Source organism: Onthophagus taurus, chromosome 2 (genome assembly GCF_036711975.1).
Source record: "Onthophagus taurus isolate NC chromosome 2, IU_Otau_3.0, whole genome shotgun sequence".
NCBI lineage: Eukaryota > Metazoa > Arthropoda > Insecta > Coleoptera > Scarabaeidae > Onthophagus > Onthophagus taurus.
Window position 1 is genome coordinate 20,305,130 of NC_091967.1, and position 22,758 is coordinate 20,327,887.

The 22,758-nt window shown below is 30.9% G+C and overlaps 2 protein-coding genes across 3 annotated transcripts; both read left to right on the forward strand.

Moving 5' to 3' along the window:
- Positions 1 to 1,152: 1,152 nt before the first annotated feature.
- LOC111413830 (facilitated trehalose transporter Tret1-like) lies at positions 1,153 to 8,499 on the forward strand. Its single transcript, XM_023044940.2, has 2 exons — positions 1,153 to 1,419; positions 7,010 to 8,499. The coding sequence occupies exons 1-2, from the start codon at positions 1,242 to 1,244 to the stop codon at positions 8,329 to 8,331; spliced, it is 1,500 nt and encodes a 499-aa protein (XP_022900708.1). The 5' UTR covers positions 1,153 to 1,241; the 3' UTR covers positions 8,332 to 8,499.
- A 4,844-nt stretch (positions 8,500 to 13,343) lies between these two features.
- LOC111413841 (facilitated trehalose transporter Tret1-like) lies at positions 13,344 to 21,064 on the forward strand. Of its 2 annotated transcripts, none has more exons than XM_023044960.2 (3): positions 13,344 to 13,619; positions 13,679 to 13,755; positions 19,579 to 21,064. In XM_023044960.2, exons 2-3 carry the CDS (start codon positions 13,701 to 13,703, stop codon positions 20,910 to 20,912), a joined length of 1,389 nt encoding a protein of 462 aa, XP_022900728.2. In that variant the 5' UTR covers positions 13,344 to 13,619; positions 13,679 to 13,700; the 3' UTR covers positions 20,913 to 21,064. The 2 variants fall into 2 exon arrangements, with proteins under 2 accessions (XP_022900728.2, XP_071050557.1); XM_071194456.1 differs by having other exon boundaries at positions 13,344 to 13,450; positions 13,508 to 13,755.
- Positions 21,065 to 22,758: the final 1,694 nt, after the last annotated feature.

A 22,758-nucleotide genomic window follows, 5' to 3' on the forward strand; every position in this document is an offset into this window, starting at 1 on the left:
CCCTGTGTTCTGTTAGTACATAGTTTTTCTAGCCTACTTTCTTTTCTTTGACCTTTCTTTTTTGGCTCCCTTATCATCATTATGCAGCATGTTACCTCCGCCACTTCCAAAATTATTTCCTTAAATCGTTTACATGGTTTCTTCAAAGTCCATAATTTTTCTTCGTCTGTTTCTTATTCCTCCTCTAGTCTTTCCAATTTCTTTGTGAAGATATCTTCGTACGTTTGTCTTATTTCCCTACTATTTAGAGTTTCCAATTTTATCCTCTTGTGTTGGTTACAATTTAATCCTGATTTGAATGATCACATCTTCTCAGGATTTTAATTATACTTTAATACAAGATTAAGAAGGGATTTTATTTCATGGTTAATAGCAATCAATTAAGTGGGGGTATTTCTTTTATATTATAAATCTTAAAATATTTATTTTAATAATATAATTCTTTAAATATATTTATAGCAATTATTTGTGATAAATAAATATTGATATTTGTATGGGTTACGATTTTTCCGATTTTTTTGTTAAATGAGTTTGAACTGAGTTTAAAAAAATTAAAAAACAATTTAATGACAGTAAGAATTGACCTTCTATTGAAACAGTGAAGGCAACGACGACGACGACGACAGGTGACTGATTTACATCAAATAAAATGTCTCTACACTTTACGATAGAAGTCTGTTTAAAATTAAATAGGTCACGATTAGTATGTTGGATTTGTACTAACAATTCATTATAAATCTCTTCCTTCCTTCCTTATTATTACAAACAACAAAGAAAATTTATGTACTCACCTTCATTCTTATAATAAATGCAGATTTTTTCACTTCCTTATTTTTTATTTATTAAAAACAATATTTAAGAACAACTATTTTATTAATTACATATACAGTGAGTAATATTTACGAATGTACCTGATAACTAAAAAATAGATAAAAATATGTTGGGAGATAATCTCGTTCAGTTGATTTCATATCTACTACACTTTGTAAAGTCAAAAACGAACCATTGAAACCTACAAAAAAATAATTTAATAGTATATTTAATTCACAGTAACAATTCGTTTTGAACAAAAATAACGAACTGAACTCTCGGAAATTTATCTCTCTTCAAATTGCGAAATGTAATATACTGATAAAAATCATATTTACGCATCCAAATCGGTTTGTATTAGATTGGTTTTGGTGTGGAATGGATGTTTAAAGTTTTTCATTAAAACGATAAATTAATTTTTTTAATAAGTCATGAGTGTTAATAACCAATATACCCCCGTTCAAACCACTGTTGATAACACGCAAGAAGAGGATGATATAGGAGAGGATGTCGCCAAGAAATCCGTCAGTGACACGATGGGTGCTGAAGAAACTTGTGGAAGTGATAGCAGCAACAGCAAAACATTTTTGTATCTAACAGCTTGTATAGGTAAGTTAAAATAAATGTGTAAGAATAATTTTAAGAATATTTAGATTTTTTTCTTTGCAAGAAAATTTATTTAACTTTATACACATCATTCTATTATAAGAACAGATATTTCCACAAACTACAATTGTTCGCAGTTATTTTTATTCCACAACTTAAATCGTTAATAAGGAAGTGAACACTTTTCTGTTACCAGTTTAGGCCACGTTAATCTTAAATAATAATCTTCAAATCTGATTTAACAATTTTAATTCATAACTTATAAAAGTTCTTAAATATTAAAGTCAGGTAAAAAAAATAAGTGCTTTTATTAACTAGAAACTGTACTTTCCTGCATCAAGATTGCGTGTTCAAGTTAACTTTTCTTTTACTCACCGATAATTAACCGTCTGTGTTCTATAAAACATATCTCTCCTTATACTCGTTCTTGAAACCGCCTAAAGACCTCGCACTAGTCTTCTATAGCCTACTGACCGCATGTCTAATGGAATTTAAACGAGAAAATGTGGGATTCTTGTAAAAAATGTTTCTTCTAACATGGTCTTTTGTATGTATGCGAAATCAGCCCCGAATTAAATAGGATTTTACATGTATGGTATTTTATTTATACCAAGAAGATCTCTCAACCGATTTCGATGAATCGTATTTCTTTCGAAAGTTTAATCATTGACCCTTTCGAATTCCGTTAAAACGCCAAAATATTGCGAAGGTACACGAAAATGACACAAATCTTTTTTAGGTGGTCATAACGATGATTATCAAGATCTATACATCATTCGATTCGTTATAGTTTACCCGATCTGTATCATTTCTCGTTAACCTTTTACAGCCCTCAGAACGACATTGTATTCGAGTTGCCCATAATAAGTAAGTATTAATCTAGTTAATGCAAGCACCGGATTCGAAACATTTTAAAAAGATGTTTATTGCTCTCAGATTTTAGGAAAAAAAGTTGGAGCAAATTTTATTTTTAACAATACTCCTCTTTTATAATTTTGCTCTCAAATGCATAAAGACAGAAAAATTCGAAAAGGTTACGATGAAATCGTGGTTTTACATATTGTTGGTGGAGTGGGATTCGGAACTAGGGATGCCACCTCTCTGGGTTTGACCCAGAAACTCCGGGTTTTGACATATGGTCTCCGGGCCCCGGTTTATTAGATATTTTTTGCTAGTATAAGAGCTATTTCACAAAAAATAAAAAGGCCCAAAATAACCATGTAAAGTTATATTTATTTTATTTGAATGAAACCAAATGTTAGCAATACTTTTAACGCTTTGAATGTTCAACGGATTCGGAACGTTCTAGAAAAAAAGTTTTAGTATAAAAGCTGTAGCAAATTTTATTCTCAACAATATTGGTCTTTTACACTTTTGCTCTCAGATGCGTAAATATCGAGAAAAATTCGAAAAGGTAAAATTACGATGAAATCGTGGTTTTAGACATTGTTGTTGGTAGAGCACGGGATCAGAAGGTTTTAGAAAAAAAGATTCAGTATAAAAGTTATAGCAAATTTTATTCTTAATAATATCGCTCCTTTACACGTTTACTCTCAAACGCATAAATACCAAAACTACTTCCAAAAAGGTGAAATTTAGATGAAATCGTTGTTTTACATTTTGTTATTGGTAGAGTACGTTTTAGAAAAAAAGTTTTACTATGAAAGTTGTAGCAAATTTTATTCTTAACAATACTGCTCTTTTACACTTTTGCTTCCAGATGCATAAATATCAAGAAAAATTCGAAAAGGTGCAATTAGATAAAATCGTGGATTAACATAGGAACGTTCTAGAAAAAAAGTTTTAGTATGAAAGTTGTAGCAAATTTTATTTTTAACAATATTGTCCATATACACTTTTGCTCTCAATTGCATAAATACAGAGAAAAACGCGATAGCGTGAAAATTAGACGAAATCGCGGTTTTACATGTTGTTCTTAGGCGAGCATGGGATTTGGAACGTTCTAGGAAAAAAGTTTTAGTATGAAAGCTGTAGCAAATTTTATTCTTAACAATATTGTTCATATACACTTTTGCTCTCAAATGCATAAATAGAGAGGAAAACTCGATAAGATGAAAATTAGACGAAATCGTGGTTTTACATGTTGTTGGGAGAGCTTGGAATTCTGAACGTGCTAGAAAAAAAGTTTTAGTATGAAAGTTGTAGCAAATTTTATTTTTAACAATATTGTCCATATACACTTTTGCTCTCAATTGCATAAATACAGAGAAAAACTCGATAAGGTGAAAATTAGACGAAATCATGGTTTTACATATTGTTGTTGGGCGAGCATGCGATTCGGAACGTTCTAAAAAAAAAGTTTTAGTATAAAAGTTGTAGCAAATTTATTGTTAATAATATTGTTCATATACCCTTTTGCTTTCAAATGCATAAATACAGAGAAAAACTCGATAGGGTGAAAATTAGACGAAATCCTGGTTTTACATGTTATTGTTGAGAGAACATGGGATTCGGAATGTTCTAGAGAGATAGTTTTAGTATAAAAGTTGTAGCAAATTTTATTGTTAACAATATTGTTCATATACACTTTTCCTCTCAAATGCATAAATACAGAGAAAAACTCAATAGGATGAAAATTTGACGGAATCGTGGTGTTACATATTGTTGTTTGTAGCATATGGAATTCGGAACGTTTTAGAAAAAAAAATTTAGTATAAAAGTTGTAGCAAATTTTATTATTAACAATTTTCTTCATATACACTTTTGCTCTCAAATGCATAAATACGGAGAAAAACTCGATAGGGCGAAAACTAGACGATAATTATGGTTTTACATGTTGTTGTTGGTTAAGCATGGGATTCGAAACGTTCTGAAAAAAAGTTTTAATATAAAAGTTGTAGCAAATTTTATTGTTAACAATATTGTTCATATACACTTTTGCTCTCAAATGCATAAATACGGAGAAAAACTGAATAGGGTGAAAATTTGACGAAATAGTGGTGTTACATATTGTTGTTTGTAGTATATGGAATTCGGAACGTTTTAGAAAAAAAATTTTAGTATAAAAGTTGTAGCAAATTTTATTATTAACAATTTTCTTCATATACACTTTTGCTCTCAAACGCATAAATACGGAGAAAAACTCGATAGGGTGAAAATTAGAGGAAATCGTGGTTTTACATGTTGTTGTTGGGAGAGCATGGGATTCGGAAGTTCTAGAAAAAAAGTTTTAGTATAAAAGCTGTAGCAAATTTTATTCTTAACAATATTGTTCATATACAGTTTTGCTCTCAAATGCATAAATACAGAGAAAATCTCGATAGGGTGAAAATTAGACGAAATCGTTGTTTTACATGTTGTTGTTGGGAGAGCATGGGATTCGGAACGTTCTAGAAAAAAAGTTTTAGTATAAAAGTTGTAGCAAATTTCATTCTTAACAATATTGTTTATATACACTTTTGCTCTCAAATGCATAAATACAGAGAAAAACTCAATAGGGTGAAAATTTGACGAAATTGTGGTGTTACATATTGTTGTTTGTAGTATATGGAATCCGGAACGTTTTAGAAAAAAAAATTTAGTATAAAAGTTGTAGCAAATTTTATTATTAACAATTTCCTTCATATACACTTTTGCTCTCAAATGCATAAATACGGAGAAAAACTCGATAGGGCGAAAACTAGACGATAATTATGGTTTTACATGTTGTTGTTGGTTAAGCATGGGATTCGAAACGTTCTGAAAAAAAGTTTTAATATAAAAGTTGTAGCAAATTTTATTGTTAACAATATTGTTCATATACACTTTTGCTCTCAAATGCATAAATACAGAGAAAAACTCAATAGGGTGAAAATTTGACGAAATCGTTGTTTTACATATTGTTGTTTGTGGTATATAGAATTCGGAACGTTTTAGAAAAAAAATTTTAGTATAAAAGTTGTAGCAAATTTTATTATTAACAATTTTCTTCATATACACTTTTGCTCTCAAATGCATAAATACGGAGAAAAACTCGATAGGGTGAAAATTAAACAAAATCGTGGTTTTACATGTTGTTGTTCGGAGAGCATGGGATTTTGAATGTTCTAGAAAAAAAGTTTTAGTATAAAAGTTGTAACAAATTTCATTCTTAACAATATTGTTCATATACACTTTTGCTCTCAAATGCATAAATACAGAAGAAAACTCGATAAGGTGAAAATTAGTCGAAATCGTGGTTTTACATGTTGTTGTTGGAAGAGCATGGAATTCGGAATGTTCTAGAAAAAAAGTTTTAGTATAAAAGTTGTAACAAATTTCATTCTTAACAATATTGTTCATATACACTTTTGCTCTCAAATGCATAAATACAGAGAAAAGCTCGATAGGGTGAAAATTAGACGAAATTGTGGTTTGACATGTTGTTGTTGGGAGAACATGGGATTCGGAACGTTCTAGAAAAAAATTTTTGGTATAAAAGTTATAGCAAATTTCATTCTTAACAATATTGTTCATATACACTTTTGCTCTCAAATGCATAAATACGGAGAAAAACTCGATAGGGCGAAAATTAGACGATAATCGTAGTTTTACATGTAGTTGTTGGGAGATCATGGAATTCAGAACGTTCTAGAAAAAAAGATTTAATATAAAAGTTGTAGCAAAATTTATTCGTAACAATATTGTTCATATACACCTTTGCTCTCAGATACATAAATATCGAGAAAAAATCGAATAGGAGAAAATTAGATAAAATCGTGGTTTTATATATAGTTGTTGGTAGATCACGGGGTCAGATACTTTTAGAAAAAAAGTTTTATTCGAAAAGTTGTACCAAATTTTATTCTTAACAATATTGCTCTTTTACACTTTTCTTCTCAGATACATAAATATCGAGAAAAATTCGAAAAGGTGAAAATTTTACGAAATCGTGGTTTTACATCTGGTTGTTGGTAGAACATGGGATTCGGAACATATTTGGAAAAAAGTTTTAGTATAAAAGTTGTGATGAATTTTATTCTTTACAATATCTTCAAGTCTTTAGTGATAGCGGCTTTAATCTAAACTAATTTTTAAACTATCTTATTGCGGGTTTTCGGAGATTTTCCAGTCTCCATACGTGTATAAACAATAAACTGATCGTGGTGCCGTTCTGAAAGCTGTATGGAAAAAAATTGCGATCGGTCATTTTGTGATATCGATAGAGGAAACTATGGCGAATTGAATGACGTATAGATCTTGATAATGGAGTACATCGTTTACGAGTTATGACCACCCAAAAAGACGTCAGTTTTGTGTTATTTTCGTGCACCTTCCCAATATTTTAGCATTTTAATGGGCATTTCCACTTTCGTGTTGTCCCAGGATTAACCTTTTAAATGAGATATTGTTCATCAAAATCGGTCGGGAGGTTCAATAAATAAAAAATGTTAAAAAACATTTTATTTCCAAACATATTTTTGATTCATTTCAAACAAAATATTATAATATATTAGAAATTTTTCGAAAAATTCTATGTTATCATTAATATCAAACAACATCAATTTTGTTGTTGTTTCAATTTGTATGTTTTTTGTATTTCTATCATTTAATAATTTAAATTTATTTAAATCATTTAATTTTAAAAACTAATTATATTTTTTTTTATTTTTAGCAAATTTAGCATCATTCACCTGCGGAATAGCATTAGGTTGGACATCACCAGTATTACCACAACTCAGTGGAAACTTTACAGTCCTCCCAGAGCCACTTACAACAGATCAATCATCATGGATTGGAAGTTTATTACCAGTCGGTGCATCATTAGGTCCATTTTTAGCCGGATATCTAGCCGATAAACTCGGAAGAAAGAAAACAATTTTAATATCAACGGCTCCATTTCTAGTTGCGTTTATTCTTTTTGGTTTAGCCTCATCTGTTTATGAATTTTATATAGGAAGATTTCTTTGCGGGGTTGGATCTGGTGGACTTTTCACAGTTCTTCCAATGTATATGGGTGAAATAGCTGAAGATTCAGTAAGAGGAGCTTTAGGATCACTGATGCAATTATTTATTACGTTAGGAATTCTTTTCTCGTTTTCAATTGGTCCATACACGACAATTTCGGTGTTCAGCATGGTTTGCGTTATAATACCGTCGATATTTTTTGTGGTTTTTATAGTTTTCTCACCAGATTCGCCATATTTTTTAATTTCCGTTAATAAAAATAACGAAGCTGAAACCGCCTTAATGAAGTTACGATCAAAAAAGAACGTCACAAAAGAATTAGAGGTTATGATTGGGAATATTGCGGAATCAAAAGCTTCGAATGCAACTTTTATGGACATTTTTAAAACTAACGTGTTAAGAAAAGCATTAATTCTTTCGGTGGGTTTGGTAGCTTTTCAACAACTTTCTGGAATTAACGTTATTTTATTTTATACGGAAACTATTTTTGATGCAACGGGGAGCTCAATTCCTTCGGATATTTCAACGATTTTAGTTGGATTAGTTCAAGTTTCTTTCAGTGGAATCACACCTTTACTCGTTGATCGAAAAGGAAAAAGATTTTTATTGATATTTTCCGGAATTGGGATGGCTTTATCACAATTTGCGTTGGGTTATTATTTTCAAAGAATAGAAACGAAATTATCAACGGATTCTATATTTTGGTTACCAGTTCTTTGCTTAATTTTATACAACGCTACTTATTGTATGGGTTTTGGACCATTACCGTGGGCCGTAATGGGAGAGTTATTCCCACCGAATGTCAAATCAGCAGCTTCAACGGTTACAGCATCCGGATGTTGGATTTTAGCATTCGTTATAACGAGATATTTCAAAAACGTTAGTGATTTAGTTGGGATTGGAATTAGTTTTTATATGTTTGGAGGATTTTGTATTATAGCGGCCACCTTTGTTTATAAATTACTTCCGGAAACTTCTGGAAAGAGCTTAAATGAAGTTCAAGCTTTATTGGAAGGAAAAGCTAAGTGAAACAAAAAAATTACGTTATTAATTAGGTATTTAAATTGGGTTTCTTCGATGTATAAAAATTAATTAAATTAGTTTGTATGAAATTAAAGAAGTTTTTTGGGAGCTGTGATATTGTTACTATTTTATAAATTTTATAGAATAAAATTTGAATTATCAAAATGAATCAAATTTTTTTAAATAATAAAGCAAATTGTTTTAATAAAAATTTTTACATTTATTATTGTTATTGAACCCAGAAAAATTTGCTGACACACTTTGGTTTTGTATCATGGAACAAGTATTTCAATATTTCAAATTCATCTTGAACGCATTAGCTACAAAATCATAGAATTTTGAAATCAATCCTGATAAAGTTAACAAATCCATGAAATGTAAATTATTTGAGAAACTTCTTACTGAAAGAACGTTGAAATAACATCAAAACATTATACTTCTTGCGATATACTCTGATTTCTATTAGTTTTGGATTGCGTTATAAGGTTGTCATAAAATGGCCTATGTTTCTCTGATGTGTAGGTAATTTTCGCTTCGTATACCTTGCAAAGTAATATTATCTTTCTTGCTAAATCTAAAAATGATAAACATTACTGCATATACGAACTCCCTGACTTGCATATATCCCTTAAGTTCAGTTCTATATATCAAATCGCAACATTTACATTAATGGTGAAGTTTTTCTTTTTGAAGTTTGTCACTGTTTTTGCAGATTTTTTTTCTTTCGAATTTTGCAATTTTCGCCGATTAAAATTTAAAAATTCATATAAAATCCATTTCTTGGAATATGAGTTTGAAAATTTCCCAAAGTGTTAATAAAAGTGTCACCTTTCCAATGAATCAACCCGTTTTGAAAAATAACTTCTCGTTTTTGAGAAAACAATATTTGAAGTTTTGATAAAATTTTCGATGTTGCAATTTTCATCGATAAGTTTCAAAATTCGCTATAAAATTAATTTCTTGAAGGATTGTTGTGGAAATATCACCAATTATTAATTAAAGTATCCTCTTTTTAATGCAAAAAGCCTTTTTTGAAAAATCACTTTTAGTTCTTGAGAAATAAATTTTTGAAGTAATCGACAATTTTTTCGAATTTTGCAATTTTCGCCGATTAAGATTTAAAAATTCGTATAAAATCCAGTTCTTGGAATATGAGTATGAAAATTTCTCAAAGTGTTAATAAAAGTGTCCCCTTTCCAATGAATCAACCCGTTTTGAAAAATAACTTTTCGTTTTTGAGAAAACAATATTTGAAGTTTCGATAAAATTTTCGACGTTGCAATTTTCATCGATAATTTTCAAAATTCGCTATAAAATTAATTTCTTGAAGGATCGTTGTGGAAATATCACCAATTATTAATTAAAGTATCCTCTTTTTAATGCAAAAAGCCGTTTTGAAAAATCACTTTTAGTTCTTGAGAAATAAATTTTTGAAGTAATCGACAATTTTTTCGAATTTTGCAATTTTCGCCGATTAAGATTTAAAAATTCGTATAAAATCCAGTTCTTGGAATATGAGTATGAAAATTTCTCAAAGTGTTAATAAAAGTGTCCCCTTTCCAATGAATCAACCCGTTTTGAAAAATAACTTTTCGTTTTTGAGAAAACAATATTTGAAGTTTCGATAAAATTTTCGATGTTACAATTTTCATCGATAATTTTCAAAATTCGCTATAAAATTAATTTCTTGAAGGATCGTTGTGGAAATACCACCAATTATTAATTAAAGTATCCTCTTTTTAATGCAAAAAGCCGTTTTGAAAAATCACTTTTAGTTCTTGAGAAATAAATTTTTGAAGTAATCGACAATTTTTTCGAATTTTGCAATTTTCGCCGATTAAGATTTAAAAATTCGTATAAAATCCAGTTCTTGGAATATGAGTATGAAAATTTCTCAAAGTGTTAATAAAAGTGTCCCCTTTCCAATGAATCAACCCGTTTTGAAAAATAACTTTTCGTTTTTGAGAAAACAATATTTCAAGTTTCGATAAAATTTTCGATGTTTCAATTTTCATCGATAATTTTCAAAATTCGCTATAAAATTAATTTCTTGAATGATCGTTGTGGAAATACCACCAATTATTAATTAAAGTATCCTCTTTTTAATGCAAAAAGCCGTTTTGAAAAATCACTTTTAGTTCTTGAGAAATAAATTTTTGAAGTAATCGTCAATTTTTTCGAATTTTGCAATTTTCGCCGATTAAGATTTAAAAATTCGTATAAAATCCAGTTCTTGGAATATGAGTATGAACATTTCTCAAAGTGTTAATAAAAGTGTCCCCTTTCCAATGAATCAACCCGTTTTGAAAAATAACTTTTCGTTTTTGAGAAAACAATATTTGAAGTTTCGATGAAATTTTCGATGTTTCAATTTTCATCGATAATTTTCAAAATTCGCTATAGAATTAATTTCTTGAAGGATCGTTGTGGAAATATCACCAATTATTAATTAAAGTATCCTCTTTTTAATGCAACAAGCCGTTTTGAAAAATCACTTTTAGTTCTTGAGAAATAAATTTTTGAAGTAATCGTCAATTTTTTCGAATTTTGCAATTTTCGCCGATTAAGATTTAAAAATTCGTATAAAATCCAGTTCTTGGAATATGAGTATGAAAATTTCTCACAGTGTTAATAAAAGTGTCCCCTTTCCAATGAATCAACCCGTTTTGAAAAATAACTTTTCGTTTTTGAGAAAACAATATTTGAAGTTTTGATAAAATTTTCGATGTTACGAATTTTTTACATTTTTGTCAAATGTTTAAAAGAGTGCTTTCGTGGTCAATCCTTCAGATAGTTCAACATAGTGGTGGAACGGATATTTGGTAACTATCCGGTATCCGGCCGGATTTTAAAGAATTTTGCGTGGAAACAGCTTTCTAGAGTTTTTTAAGCTGTAAAAGAAGTTTTCAACTTCTTTTAAAGTATATATCACGGGATTCAGAAAGAGTCATTGCTGTCAATGTGCTCAAATGTTTAAAAGAGTGCTTTCGTGGTCAATCCTTCAAATAGTTCAACATAGTGCTGTAACGGATATTCGGCAACTATCCGTTCCATAGTGCTGTAACGGATATTCGGCAACTATCCGTTCCATAGTGCTGTAACGGATATTCGGCAACTATCCGTTCCACCACTATGTTGAACTATCTGAAGGATTGACCAGGAAAGCACTCTTTTAAACATTTGAGCACATTGACAGCAATGACTCTTCTTGAATCCCGTGATATATACTTTAAAAGAAGTTGAGAACTTCTTTTACAGCTTAAAAAACTCTGGAAAGCTATTTCCACGCAAAATCTACATCATCAAGGTCGACGGAATCACCTTCTTCTTCGGCCTTCACTATGTTTACCGATCTGAACTTTCTTATATCCTCACTTCTTTCATGATCCCGCAAGGTATATCCTGTTAATGACCTTACCGTCATCATGTCCGCTATTCTGACGATTGTTTTTGTCGTAGCATTTGCTGTTCTTATCTCAGTCGCGTTAGATAGGTCTTATAAATGCGGACCTTGCTATCTTGGGACATATACTTGTTGCGGCGGCAGGCATCACAGGAAAGCTTCATTTTAACGTGGTAACAATTTGCATGGTTACATATTCAAAATGAAGGTTGAGTATGGTGTTTGGCGCCTCAGATGATTTTATTTGTATAGCCATATTATACCTCTCATTTAGACTGATATCAAAGCTCTTTTAATTGTTTAAGCCACAACTTCTTCTTGAAGGTTCTTGCTGCTTGTAATATTGACGGAAATATTTTGAAAGCTCATAACCTGTTTTATAGGCTTGTTGTATACTGCTAATTTGCAACAGCGTGGTGTTTTTGCTATTGTTGAAGATTTTGTTTTTGACACCGAGATATTCATGTTGAATTTGATTGCTCTTTTCTCGAATTGGTACAGAATCCTCTGAATAGCAAACTATTTCCAGTTATAATTTCGCCCATGAGCAAGTACGACTGTTTCCCTATCTTATGCCGGTTTGTATGGGTACTCAGTGTTATCACATCGGGAAGCCTTAATCGATCAAATGTTTTTATAAATTCAACAAAACATACGTACGGTATTTCGCATATAAAACACAAGTTATATTCAATGTGCAAAATTCATTGTTGAGCCCTTAATCCTGAAGCCTTACTTCTCCTCAAAAATGAAAGGAGTGGAAAGTTCTTCTTCGAGAATCTTTGTAAATAGTTTCTTAGTCGAAGAAGGCTCATCATCTTTCCTGAATTCTTTTTTGAATACTGGTATTAGTTTACTTTCTTTCTATTCGGTATCACCCAGAAGTTTGGATGTATCTTCTGTTGGTGGTTTTGTGGTTAGCGAGGATGATATGCGTTGTTGATTCTTAATTCGTTAATTGCACTCTATTTTTTGAACATAACATAACAAAACATAACATTTTCAATTCAAACGTTAAAATCTCTTAGTACAATCACCTCATCGTTTATGGGAATCTTGTCAAGTACTGCTTAAAGGTTTTGATAAAACATCTAAATCTCCTCTTTGGGTTTGCTATGTTGGCAATTTAAACGATTATTATGTTTGTAGATTTTGTCTTTTGCAGAAACGGTATCTGGTACATTATTCTGTCATTAACATATTTTGTATTGTTGATGATGGTCTCAAATCTCTCGTGTAGGAAGATATCATCCCAACAGAGGTACGCCAGAATTAGCACTAAATATTAGTTAACTAAATTTAATGATTATTTAGTTCAGTAACATGACTGATCTCAGTTAATATTCGTTAATTTAATTAAATAATTAAGAAATTTTACTCCCAATTCTCTTTAAAATCCCAAAATTTAAAATAAAAGTTAAATTTAACTCATTCAATACGCTTCACTGATTAAACCTAAAAAAAACGTTAACCTCCCACTTATAAATTAAAATTAATCGATATCGATCTATTTTTTGCTAAAATACTCGGTTAATACCAAACCACTTCAAATCGTTCACAGATAATTGAGCATTTGCGATACACATGTAGTTGTGTTAGTATATTAAATAAAGGTTTCAATAAATTTTGTGAAAGAGTTTTATTTAGTTTTTTTTAAAGAAATTGCAACATAAAATTAGCGAATAAAAATGTGTTAACTTTTTTGCACCAACAATCAATTGGGTAAAAAAAAATTAAAAAAAGCGCGTTGTTGATTTTATAATACGTTTTGTAAAGTAGGTATTTAAAATAAGGTTGAGGTGTGGATAATAAAGCACTTGTCGAATGTCGTAGTAGTGGCGTTGTAGCTGTTCAAATCGGACAAACGAGTCCAGTTTATAACTTAATAGCGGTAGGATCACTTGATTCAAAACTAAAATTAAAAGTGAATTAGATATTTTAAATTTTTAGTTGAGTAAAGATTAGAAAGAAAATGAAAATGTTTATGAATAATAAAAGGATTTTTTTATTTCTCACTGTTGGAGCAGGTAAGTTTAAAAAATAATTTTAGAGATAGAAAATTTAATTTAAGTAAAAATCACATTTATATATTTTTTTACGTAATATAACATTTAAACAACAATTTATGGTTTATAAAGAAAAACACTTCAATAATTCAAATTCTAACGATCTTCAGAAAATTCCGAATGGTTATAACTCCATGACGAAGGTCGAAGTTTATAATTGTTATAAGTTCAAATCAAAAACAAACGGGTATTTTTTCTTGGTAATACACACCGTAAGATCCTCATTAACTATTTCAATTAAATAGGTAATACATAACCAACTCGTTTTTGCTATGAAAGAAGACTAATAATTTGCATATTTTTATAATCATTTTAACGCTTCAAAAAGAAATTATTTTTAAATCGTTATCTCCATCTCAATTGTATAGAGAGTTACAACATTCCTATGATTAATTTTTCTGATATTTAATGATCATGAAATACACACATGAAACAATATGTGCTTGCCATTTTATATCTTTGGAAATAATCAAAACATATTTTTATTGAAATTACAATGTCTCTCTAATCTTAAAAGAGGAATGAAGTGCTACTTTTTTATTCTTAAAATTATTTATCACCAGATTAATTAATGAGTTTTTAAATAAATTTGATACAAACATTAATTTATATTTTTGTTATATTTTCAGAATTAATTATACATTTCTATATCAAGAATCTTTAATTAACCCATTTGCACCATAACCTTCAATAAATATACAACGTGATTCAAAAAAACGCTGTAAAAGTAATACATAAAAAATTAAGATGAAAAGTCTTAATATACATACGGTCGTAAATGCCTCCTTAACGAGATATCCCTAGTCAAAGATTCTTTAAAATTAAACATTATCTGCAATAAAAAGCCCTTTTTTAAAAATATTATCTACGCCATTGCTAATTTTGTCAAACAAGCAGTATTTTGGTGATCAATTATCTATCAATTGGTCTCTCACAAAACTTTGATCTCTCAAATAAATACACTTTACTCTTCTAACATTTAAAGTTTTTTGAATTTTCTAAACATTGTGTATAAAATGTATTAAATTTCTATCCCAATCTTACTCTAAGAACTAGCAAATTTTTTTATCAAGATTAACTTTTTTCGATAAAATCAAAAATAAAAAGGTTTTTCTAATTCAACACCTTTTCCGTGGACATACTGTATATTAAGACTATTCATCTTATTTTTTCATGTATTATCTGCTCTAGAAGTCTGTCAGCGGTTTTTTGAATCACCCTGTATACAACAATCTAACGCTAAATAACAAAAAACTAGAACTAGCACTATCACTTGAACTGTCGTGCGTCTCTCAAGACGGATCAATCTAGATCTAGGTCTAATCTTAGTTCTAGTTTTAGTTCAATAAAGATACAGGGTGTCACACAAAAAACGTCCCAAGCTGTAACTCTGTCATTTACACTGCGATTTTTACGACGCGAAGAAAAATATACGCAGCAATTTGAAAAACAAGAGTTAATAATCGTTTGAAATTGTAGATGGCGTTGGAAAAAATTTATTTGTAGCAGGAATCATAGTATTTAAAATAACATTTGATTTGATACCTGGGTCATGAAAATGGAAATGTAAATAACAGAGTTACAGCTTGGGGCGTTTTCTGTGTGACACCCTGTATATAACAGCCTAGCGCTGAATATCTGGTGTTAGTTCTAATAGTATCTTTTACTGAACTAAAAGTAGAACTAACTAAGTTGCGGGTTTGATTAAGGTTAGAAGATCTAGGTGGCCAAGCAAATGGACCATTATTACCAATCCACTTGTTTGAAAAATATTGGTTTAACCACTCAACAACTATTCTTCCGCGATGAGGTGGGGCACCATCGTGCTGATACCACATATTTTGAATTACATTAAGAGGTATATCTTCAAATAAATCAAAAAGTGTATTGTTCAAAAATCTGTAATTTACAGCGTTCAACGTCCATCAAGTACATACCTAGTAAATTGTTGTTAAATATTCCATCCCAAACGTTGATGCTGAAACGTTGTTGAAATTTCCTTGGTCTAATCGCATGCGGATTTTGTAATGCCCAGATATGTTCATTATGGTAATTATTTATATCATCTCGTGTAAAACATGATTCATCTGTCCAGAGAAAATTTAAAATGAAGTCATTATTTTGGGCATGTTGCTGCAATAACCATTCACAAAATGCTAACCGTTACTGATTATCTCCTGGCTGTAAAGCTTGTACATTCTGCGCCATGCAAAATATTGACTTACATGTATGTTGTGTGCTATTCTTCGAGTGCTGATGGAAGGATTATCAATGACAGCATTAATTACAGCTTCTTCGTCCTCTGCATTAACAACATGCGGTCGAATAGCTTTTGCTGGAGCAGGATTAGCTGTTTATCGAAGTTTTTTGAAAGAATCGCTAAAAACGGAATAATATGGCAAATGACGCTGTGGAAATCTTTCTTGATATTCTCGTACTGATTGTCGAGCATTTCCATTGCAAAAACCATAAACGAAAATTATATCAGCATACTCTTCAGTGCAATAAGCGTACATTTTGAGTTTCTTCTTGTATTATTAGTATTGACATATTACAATTACAACTTTGTTTTTGTTGAATGTTTGATTTTACTGACTATTAATAAATTCAATTAAACAAATTTTGCACTTAAAGGTGAAATGTGTTTATTATCACTCTACCGGTTTCGCTAATTTCGGAGCATCCTCAGGAGTTCCTAAAGTTATTAATTTTACAACACTTTCTATTATTATATAATTTTACGTTTTAACTTACGTCAATTTTTTTGAACAACTAAACATGTATGTGATACTTTATTGAATTAATTCACTATTAAAATGTTAATCTCTAAACATGTGTTATCATACATCACTTTTTATTATATTTTAGGTTATGTTGAAACTGTCAATGGTATATTTTAAATAAAGTATCACATACATGTTTAGTTGTTCAAAAAAATTGACGTAAGTTAAAATGTAATATTATATAATAATAGAAAGTGTTGTAAAATTAATAACTTTAAGAACTCCTGAAGATGCTCCGAAAGGAGCGAAACCGGTAGAGTGATAATAAACACATTTCACCTTTAAGTGCAAAATTTGTTTAATTGAATTACCCAGATGAAAAGAAAACAAAAATGAATATTATTAATAAATTCGCTGCAGAAAACTTTAAAGTGTTATAATTTCGTAAATAATTGAAATAGGACATATGTACATTAACATTTTTTTTTGGTAATTGAATTAGCTGATAGCATATGTCAAAGTTGGATGATGAGCTAATAAATCACCCTGTATATTTCTGGAAGGTCCTAAAAACCAACGTTTAGAACCTTTCTAGTCGCAATTTCCGGTTTTGGTATGGCAGAATGGCAGATTTCTTTTACAATTCGTATTCTTTCTCAGGTTACATTGCCATTTTCATCCTTTATTTTCGTTATCTTTGGTTCTTCTTGTGGCTACATTTGATTTTAGTATTTTCATATTCTTGTTATATTCTATAGTTTCTAGGATTTGTATTGTTTGGTACGCTCTTATGTTTGTTCGTATTTTCTTTTTGACAATGCGGTTAATAGTTTTGTATTCTGTTGTACACTTCTTCGTTTTCCATCGTTTTTCAATTAGTTGTGTAGTTTTCGGTTCAAGTAGAGTCTCTTTCATGTGTTTAATTCTATCTTCCTAGTGATGAAAACATCCAGGAAAGGTAACTGTTTAGCAGCGTAGTTGCCAGTTCAGATGGTTTACCAATTTCTGGAGATGGTTTTTTCCATGCTACCAGATCACAAAGGTGTCTACAGACTCTTCCTTAATGCTTCTTCTTCAAACACCTCGAATACATTTTTAAAGACTGTAGATATCTGTTTGTGTGTGTTTTTTTCCGATATACTCCCAGTTCCATACCCCATCTGTATTCCTAGTGACCAAAACATCCAGGAAAGGTAACTGTTTTGCAGTTTTCCTTTTCATGGTAAATTTGATCACGGGGTGTTGAAAGTTTAGGTGACTAAGGAATTCCTGGGGACACATTTTCTTCATGTAACCAGATCACAAAGGTGTCATCCACATAACCAAGCCATAACTTCGATTTCTACGAACTATTTCTTAACGCTTCTTCCTCAAACATCTCCATGTAATAACTGGCTATTATCGGTGACAATGGTGATCCCATGACTGCCCTTTGCCATGGCTCGTAGAAACCTCCATTCCAACTAAAATCTGTTGATGATAAACCATACTCCATTAGCCCTGGAAAATACTTTGGTAAACTCTAAAGGATGAATTTCTGGTGAAGACGATCCACGGCATCTTCTTTGGCACTCGTACTTCGGTAAATGCAGGTTCCACAAATCTTGAGATATCCTAAGGATCTAACTTCATACTTTTGATTGATTTTACAAAATGCGTACAATCTCTGACAAATGTTTTTGTTTTACTTGTAAATTCTTGGTTTCTGTTGTTCTGCTGGAATTTCTGTAGATTTTATCTTCTTAATTTTCTTGTAAATGGCTGCATCCAAAAGCCTCGTCATCTTGTCGCTGTCATCATTCCTGTCCTTAATCATGTTGTCATTCCGTTTGTCTGCTGGTAAAACAATGATATACAGGGTGAATTATTAGTATCCCGGCGGACGATAGTTGCTAAACCGTTTGAGAAAGAAAAAAATGTTTTCTACAAAAGTTGTTTGACTCACCACTTTCTATTATGTAAAATTATTTTCACTTATACAGGGTGTTTCATTTAGGCATAACGGAGAGTATGTAGATTTTTTTTAATGGAACACCTATATATTTTATCATATTATGAATAGCATTAAATTTGTTTATACAGCCGTATATATTACTAACTCATAGCGTTCATAGTTCTTAAGATATTCAATTGTTTTTCCAAAATGTGTCCATTGCAGCATCTTTTCAAAAACGATATTTTTTCCAATTTTGCCTTGAAACTATGTCAGATAATAGTCAAAACCAGTAGGTAAATGATAGTATCCAAAGATATTAGATACGCTATACAGCGTGGTCATAAAGTTTAGTTACTTTTGATGTTTTTCAAGTGGCTTTTTAAATAAGTTTTTTAAATGGAACATTCTGTATATTATGTGTTGGTTGAATTTCCCATCAAGTTACCTTTAAATAATGATAAGTATGTTATATATCTAACTTTAGTAGTTTTCCTGATATTTAGAATTTAAAGAAAAATGTGTAATAAAATGTCATTATTGTACTTAAAAAAGTGACAGAATGTAATATTTCTTTTTTGTTTGTCTGTCATTCCTAAATCAGTAAGATTATAATATATTAAAATACAATTAAAAAAAAACTGTAATAATTAAATAATCATTAACTCACCCAGTATATGTATAAAAAAATGTTTGGTGATATGGGGCACTTTGTCATTTCTTCTGAATGATGCAATTGGGTTAATAAAATTTCCTTCATCGTCATTTGTAAGTCAATTTTTGTAAGAATTACTTTACCATTTATTATATTATTATTGTTTTAACAGTTTTCTTTATTTATATATTATATAACCTACTATTATGCATTATCCTTGAGATTAATTAACTAATTATTGGAAAATTTAAATATTTTACAATCTCACTTCAATCACATTAAAAAAATGTATATACGCGCTTTGTTATTTTAACCGAATATTGACAGTGCACTATTTTAATCGCCTTTTAAACTTTATTATCATCCATTTTTGCTTATCTAAAACTACTTGACTACCTACTAAAATGAACAAATCATTATAAATTACAAGTGTAAAAAATTAAACGTATTAATTTTTTTGTTTTTTTTTTCAGTAAACATAATCGCTTTAACAACGGGAATGATGCTCGCTTGGTCATCACCAGTAATACCAAAATTGAAAACAACCGATTCTGAAAATCCTTTAACATTTCCGGTAACATCAGAAGAAGAATCATGGATTGGTTCCCTATTGGCTTTAGGAGCAGCAGTAGGCCCATTCCCATTCGGTTTTCTTTCCCAAAAAATTGGAAGAAAATTTACTTTAATATCAACAGCATTTCCTTACATAATTGGTTACTTAATGGCTGCTTTTGCTACGACGGTTGAAGTACTATTCGCAGCTCGTCTTATAGCTGGTTTGGCTGTTGGAGGTGTTTTTGCTGTTTTACCCGGTTACTTAGTAGAAGTTTCAGATGTAGATGTAAGGGGATTAATCGGAACCTCAATGAATAATTTTATTTGTTTTGGATTACTTTTATCATATGTTGTTGGACCGTATATTTCGATTACTTGGTTTAGTATAATTTGCGCTATCGTACCTTTAGCTTTTGCAATAAGCTTTTTTATTTTTACTCACGATTCACCGTTTTATTTAATAGAAAAGAATAAACGCGAGGAAGCCGAAAAATCGTTAGCATATTTAAGGAATTCGAGTATTTCGGACGTGCAAAAAGAATATGAAATGATTCGAGAAACTATTGGGAAAGATAAAGAAAACGCTGGAAAATTTTTCGATGTTTTTAAATCTAAAGGAACCACGAAAGCTTTCTTAATATCAAACGCCCTAATGCTTTTCCAACAATTATCTGGTATTAATATCATTTTGTTTTATGCACAAGATGTGTTTTCGGCTGCAGAAACTGACCTTCCAGATGAAGTTCCGCCAATGATTGTTGGCGCTGTACAATTAATTTCAAGTTTTGTCGTACCCGTTTTAGTAGAAAAATGGGGTCGTAAAATGTTACTTTTATGTTCAGCTGCTGGAATGACAATTGCAACAATTCCACTCGGGTTATACTTTTTTCTTAAAGAACAAACCGATGTTGATATCTCCGGAATTTCATGGTTACCAATCCTTGCCCTTGTCGTGTATTTATTCACTTACAACTCCGGATTTGGACCATTAGCTTGGACTGTTATGGCAGAAATATTACCAAGTAATTTAAAAGCTTCAACAAGTTCGGTTACTGCTTGTTTTTGCTGGTTAGTTTCATTTCTAGTCACCAAATTTTTCCATAACATATCTTACGGTCTTAATATCGGTATGGGAGGATCGTTTTGGATTTTTGCAGCTATGGATATCATTGCTTTTATATTTACGTTCTTTTATGTTCCGGAAACTAAAGGAAAATCTTTTCAAGAAATACAATCAATTTTAAACTCGTAATACCTATTATAGCAAATTGATTAAAAGAATCTAGTTTTCCTGGTTATAAAAATGTAATAAATGTTGTGATACTGATTAAGTTAAAATGTATAGTAAGTTATGTCGTAGTTTTAAGTAATTTTAATTAAATAAATTAGATACTTAAACGAGAATTTATTTAAATTTTAAATTGAACAGATATGCAACTAAGATTACACCATTTGTTAGTACCTATCCAAATTTTGACGATTAATCAGGATACTGACAAAGGTGTACCCTCACGTAGTGTCCTTTAGTCCTTTAGTTATTGTTTGCTAGATGGAAACATTATTTATACGTCATATTTGATTATTAATTTTTTATACGGTGTTCTTTTAATCATTGCAAGTATGCAACCCAATATACAAATCGCGTATTGCAATACCGATACTGTGATATTGGTTGCATACTTGCAATGATAACGTCGGGCACGATAATTAATTAACACGGTGTACTTATACATGAAAAATAAAGTGTGGAAAGAAATTCTGGAAGTTTTTTTAGAAAATTTTAGGATACAGGGATGTCAGACATAATATTTGCAATATTTCCAGATTTACTGGTTATCTGATACTATTAGCAATTTTATATATTGTTCATTATTAGCATTTACCCTTCAATATAAATTTTTTCTAGAACTTGTAGAGGAGAACTTCTGAGTAGATAATATTTTGAATTGGAACCCATGTCCAGTCCTACAACCATGTGAACCATTTGAAAATATGTTTTTTACGCGCCCACCTTTAACCAGTACATAACTTGATTAACAATTCAAATCATTAATAACCAACATAATATGAATCATTTTTTAACACTTGTTTACAATTACACTAAAACTATTCTTTTCAAAGGATGGTTAGCATTCTGATCCACTACAAGTGTGATTCGATGTGGCGACCACCAACATCGTTACACGTATTGTACATACGAATGATGTTCTGGTAAACTCGCTCCATCACACCTGGTGTATCTGCAATCTGTCCTGCAGCGACCACAACTTTTACCACCAGATCTTATATCTGTACAGGAGTCTCATAACCCAAACTCTTCTTATAACAACATAGGAAAAAATCCAATGGAGACCAATGGATCATCGGCCTATCCATCTTTGTCTGAATCGTCGATCCAGGAGTTCTCGAACATGAAGTGAAAAGTGAGGAGAACGCTGTCATGTCTTGACGGACGGTCAATGACACAGCATCCAACAACACGACAAATACTTGTTATAGGAAAATCAAGTAGGTGGGATCTATTAGGTTGGATGGAAAAATTTTCGGTTCAATCACATGACCATCCAGAATACCTGCTCACACATTTATAACAAATCTGTGTTAGAATCCGTGGACACGCGTGCCATGAAGAATTTCGTCTGCCCAGACATGGCTATTTTGAGAATTGAGAACACAATCCCTAGTAAAATGCCATTCATCTGTGAAGAGAATGAGCCTTGAAAATAGGAGTTTGTTGATGTAGCGGTGCAGAAACCACGTACAGAACTCATTGCGCAAAATCGGCTGGCAGTACTGAATGTATCCTTTGGAAGTGATATAGTTGTTCATGCCTAAAATTCCAGACGGTGCTGGGAGCAACATCCATTGCATGTATAATTGCTCGTGTACTCGTTGATGGGTTTTCTTCAACGTAATAAGTATGGTCTCTTCCAATTCGAAGTGAAGCGAGGGAAAACTGGGAAAAAACTCTTCCAACCCCTCCAGCTACAGGCCCATCTCACATCTTTCATTACTCTCAAAAGTATTAGAGAAAATAATACTGGTATACTTAAAAATATCATGGAGATAAAATAATAGAGTATGTAGTTTATTTGTTC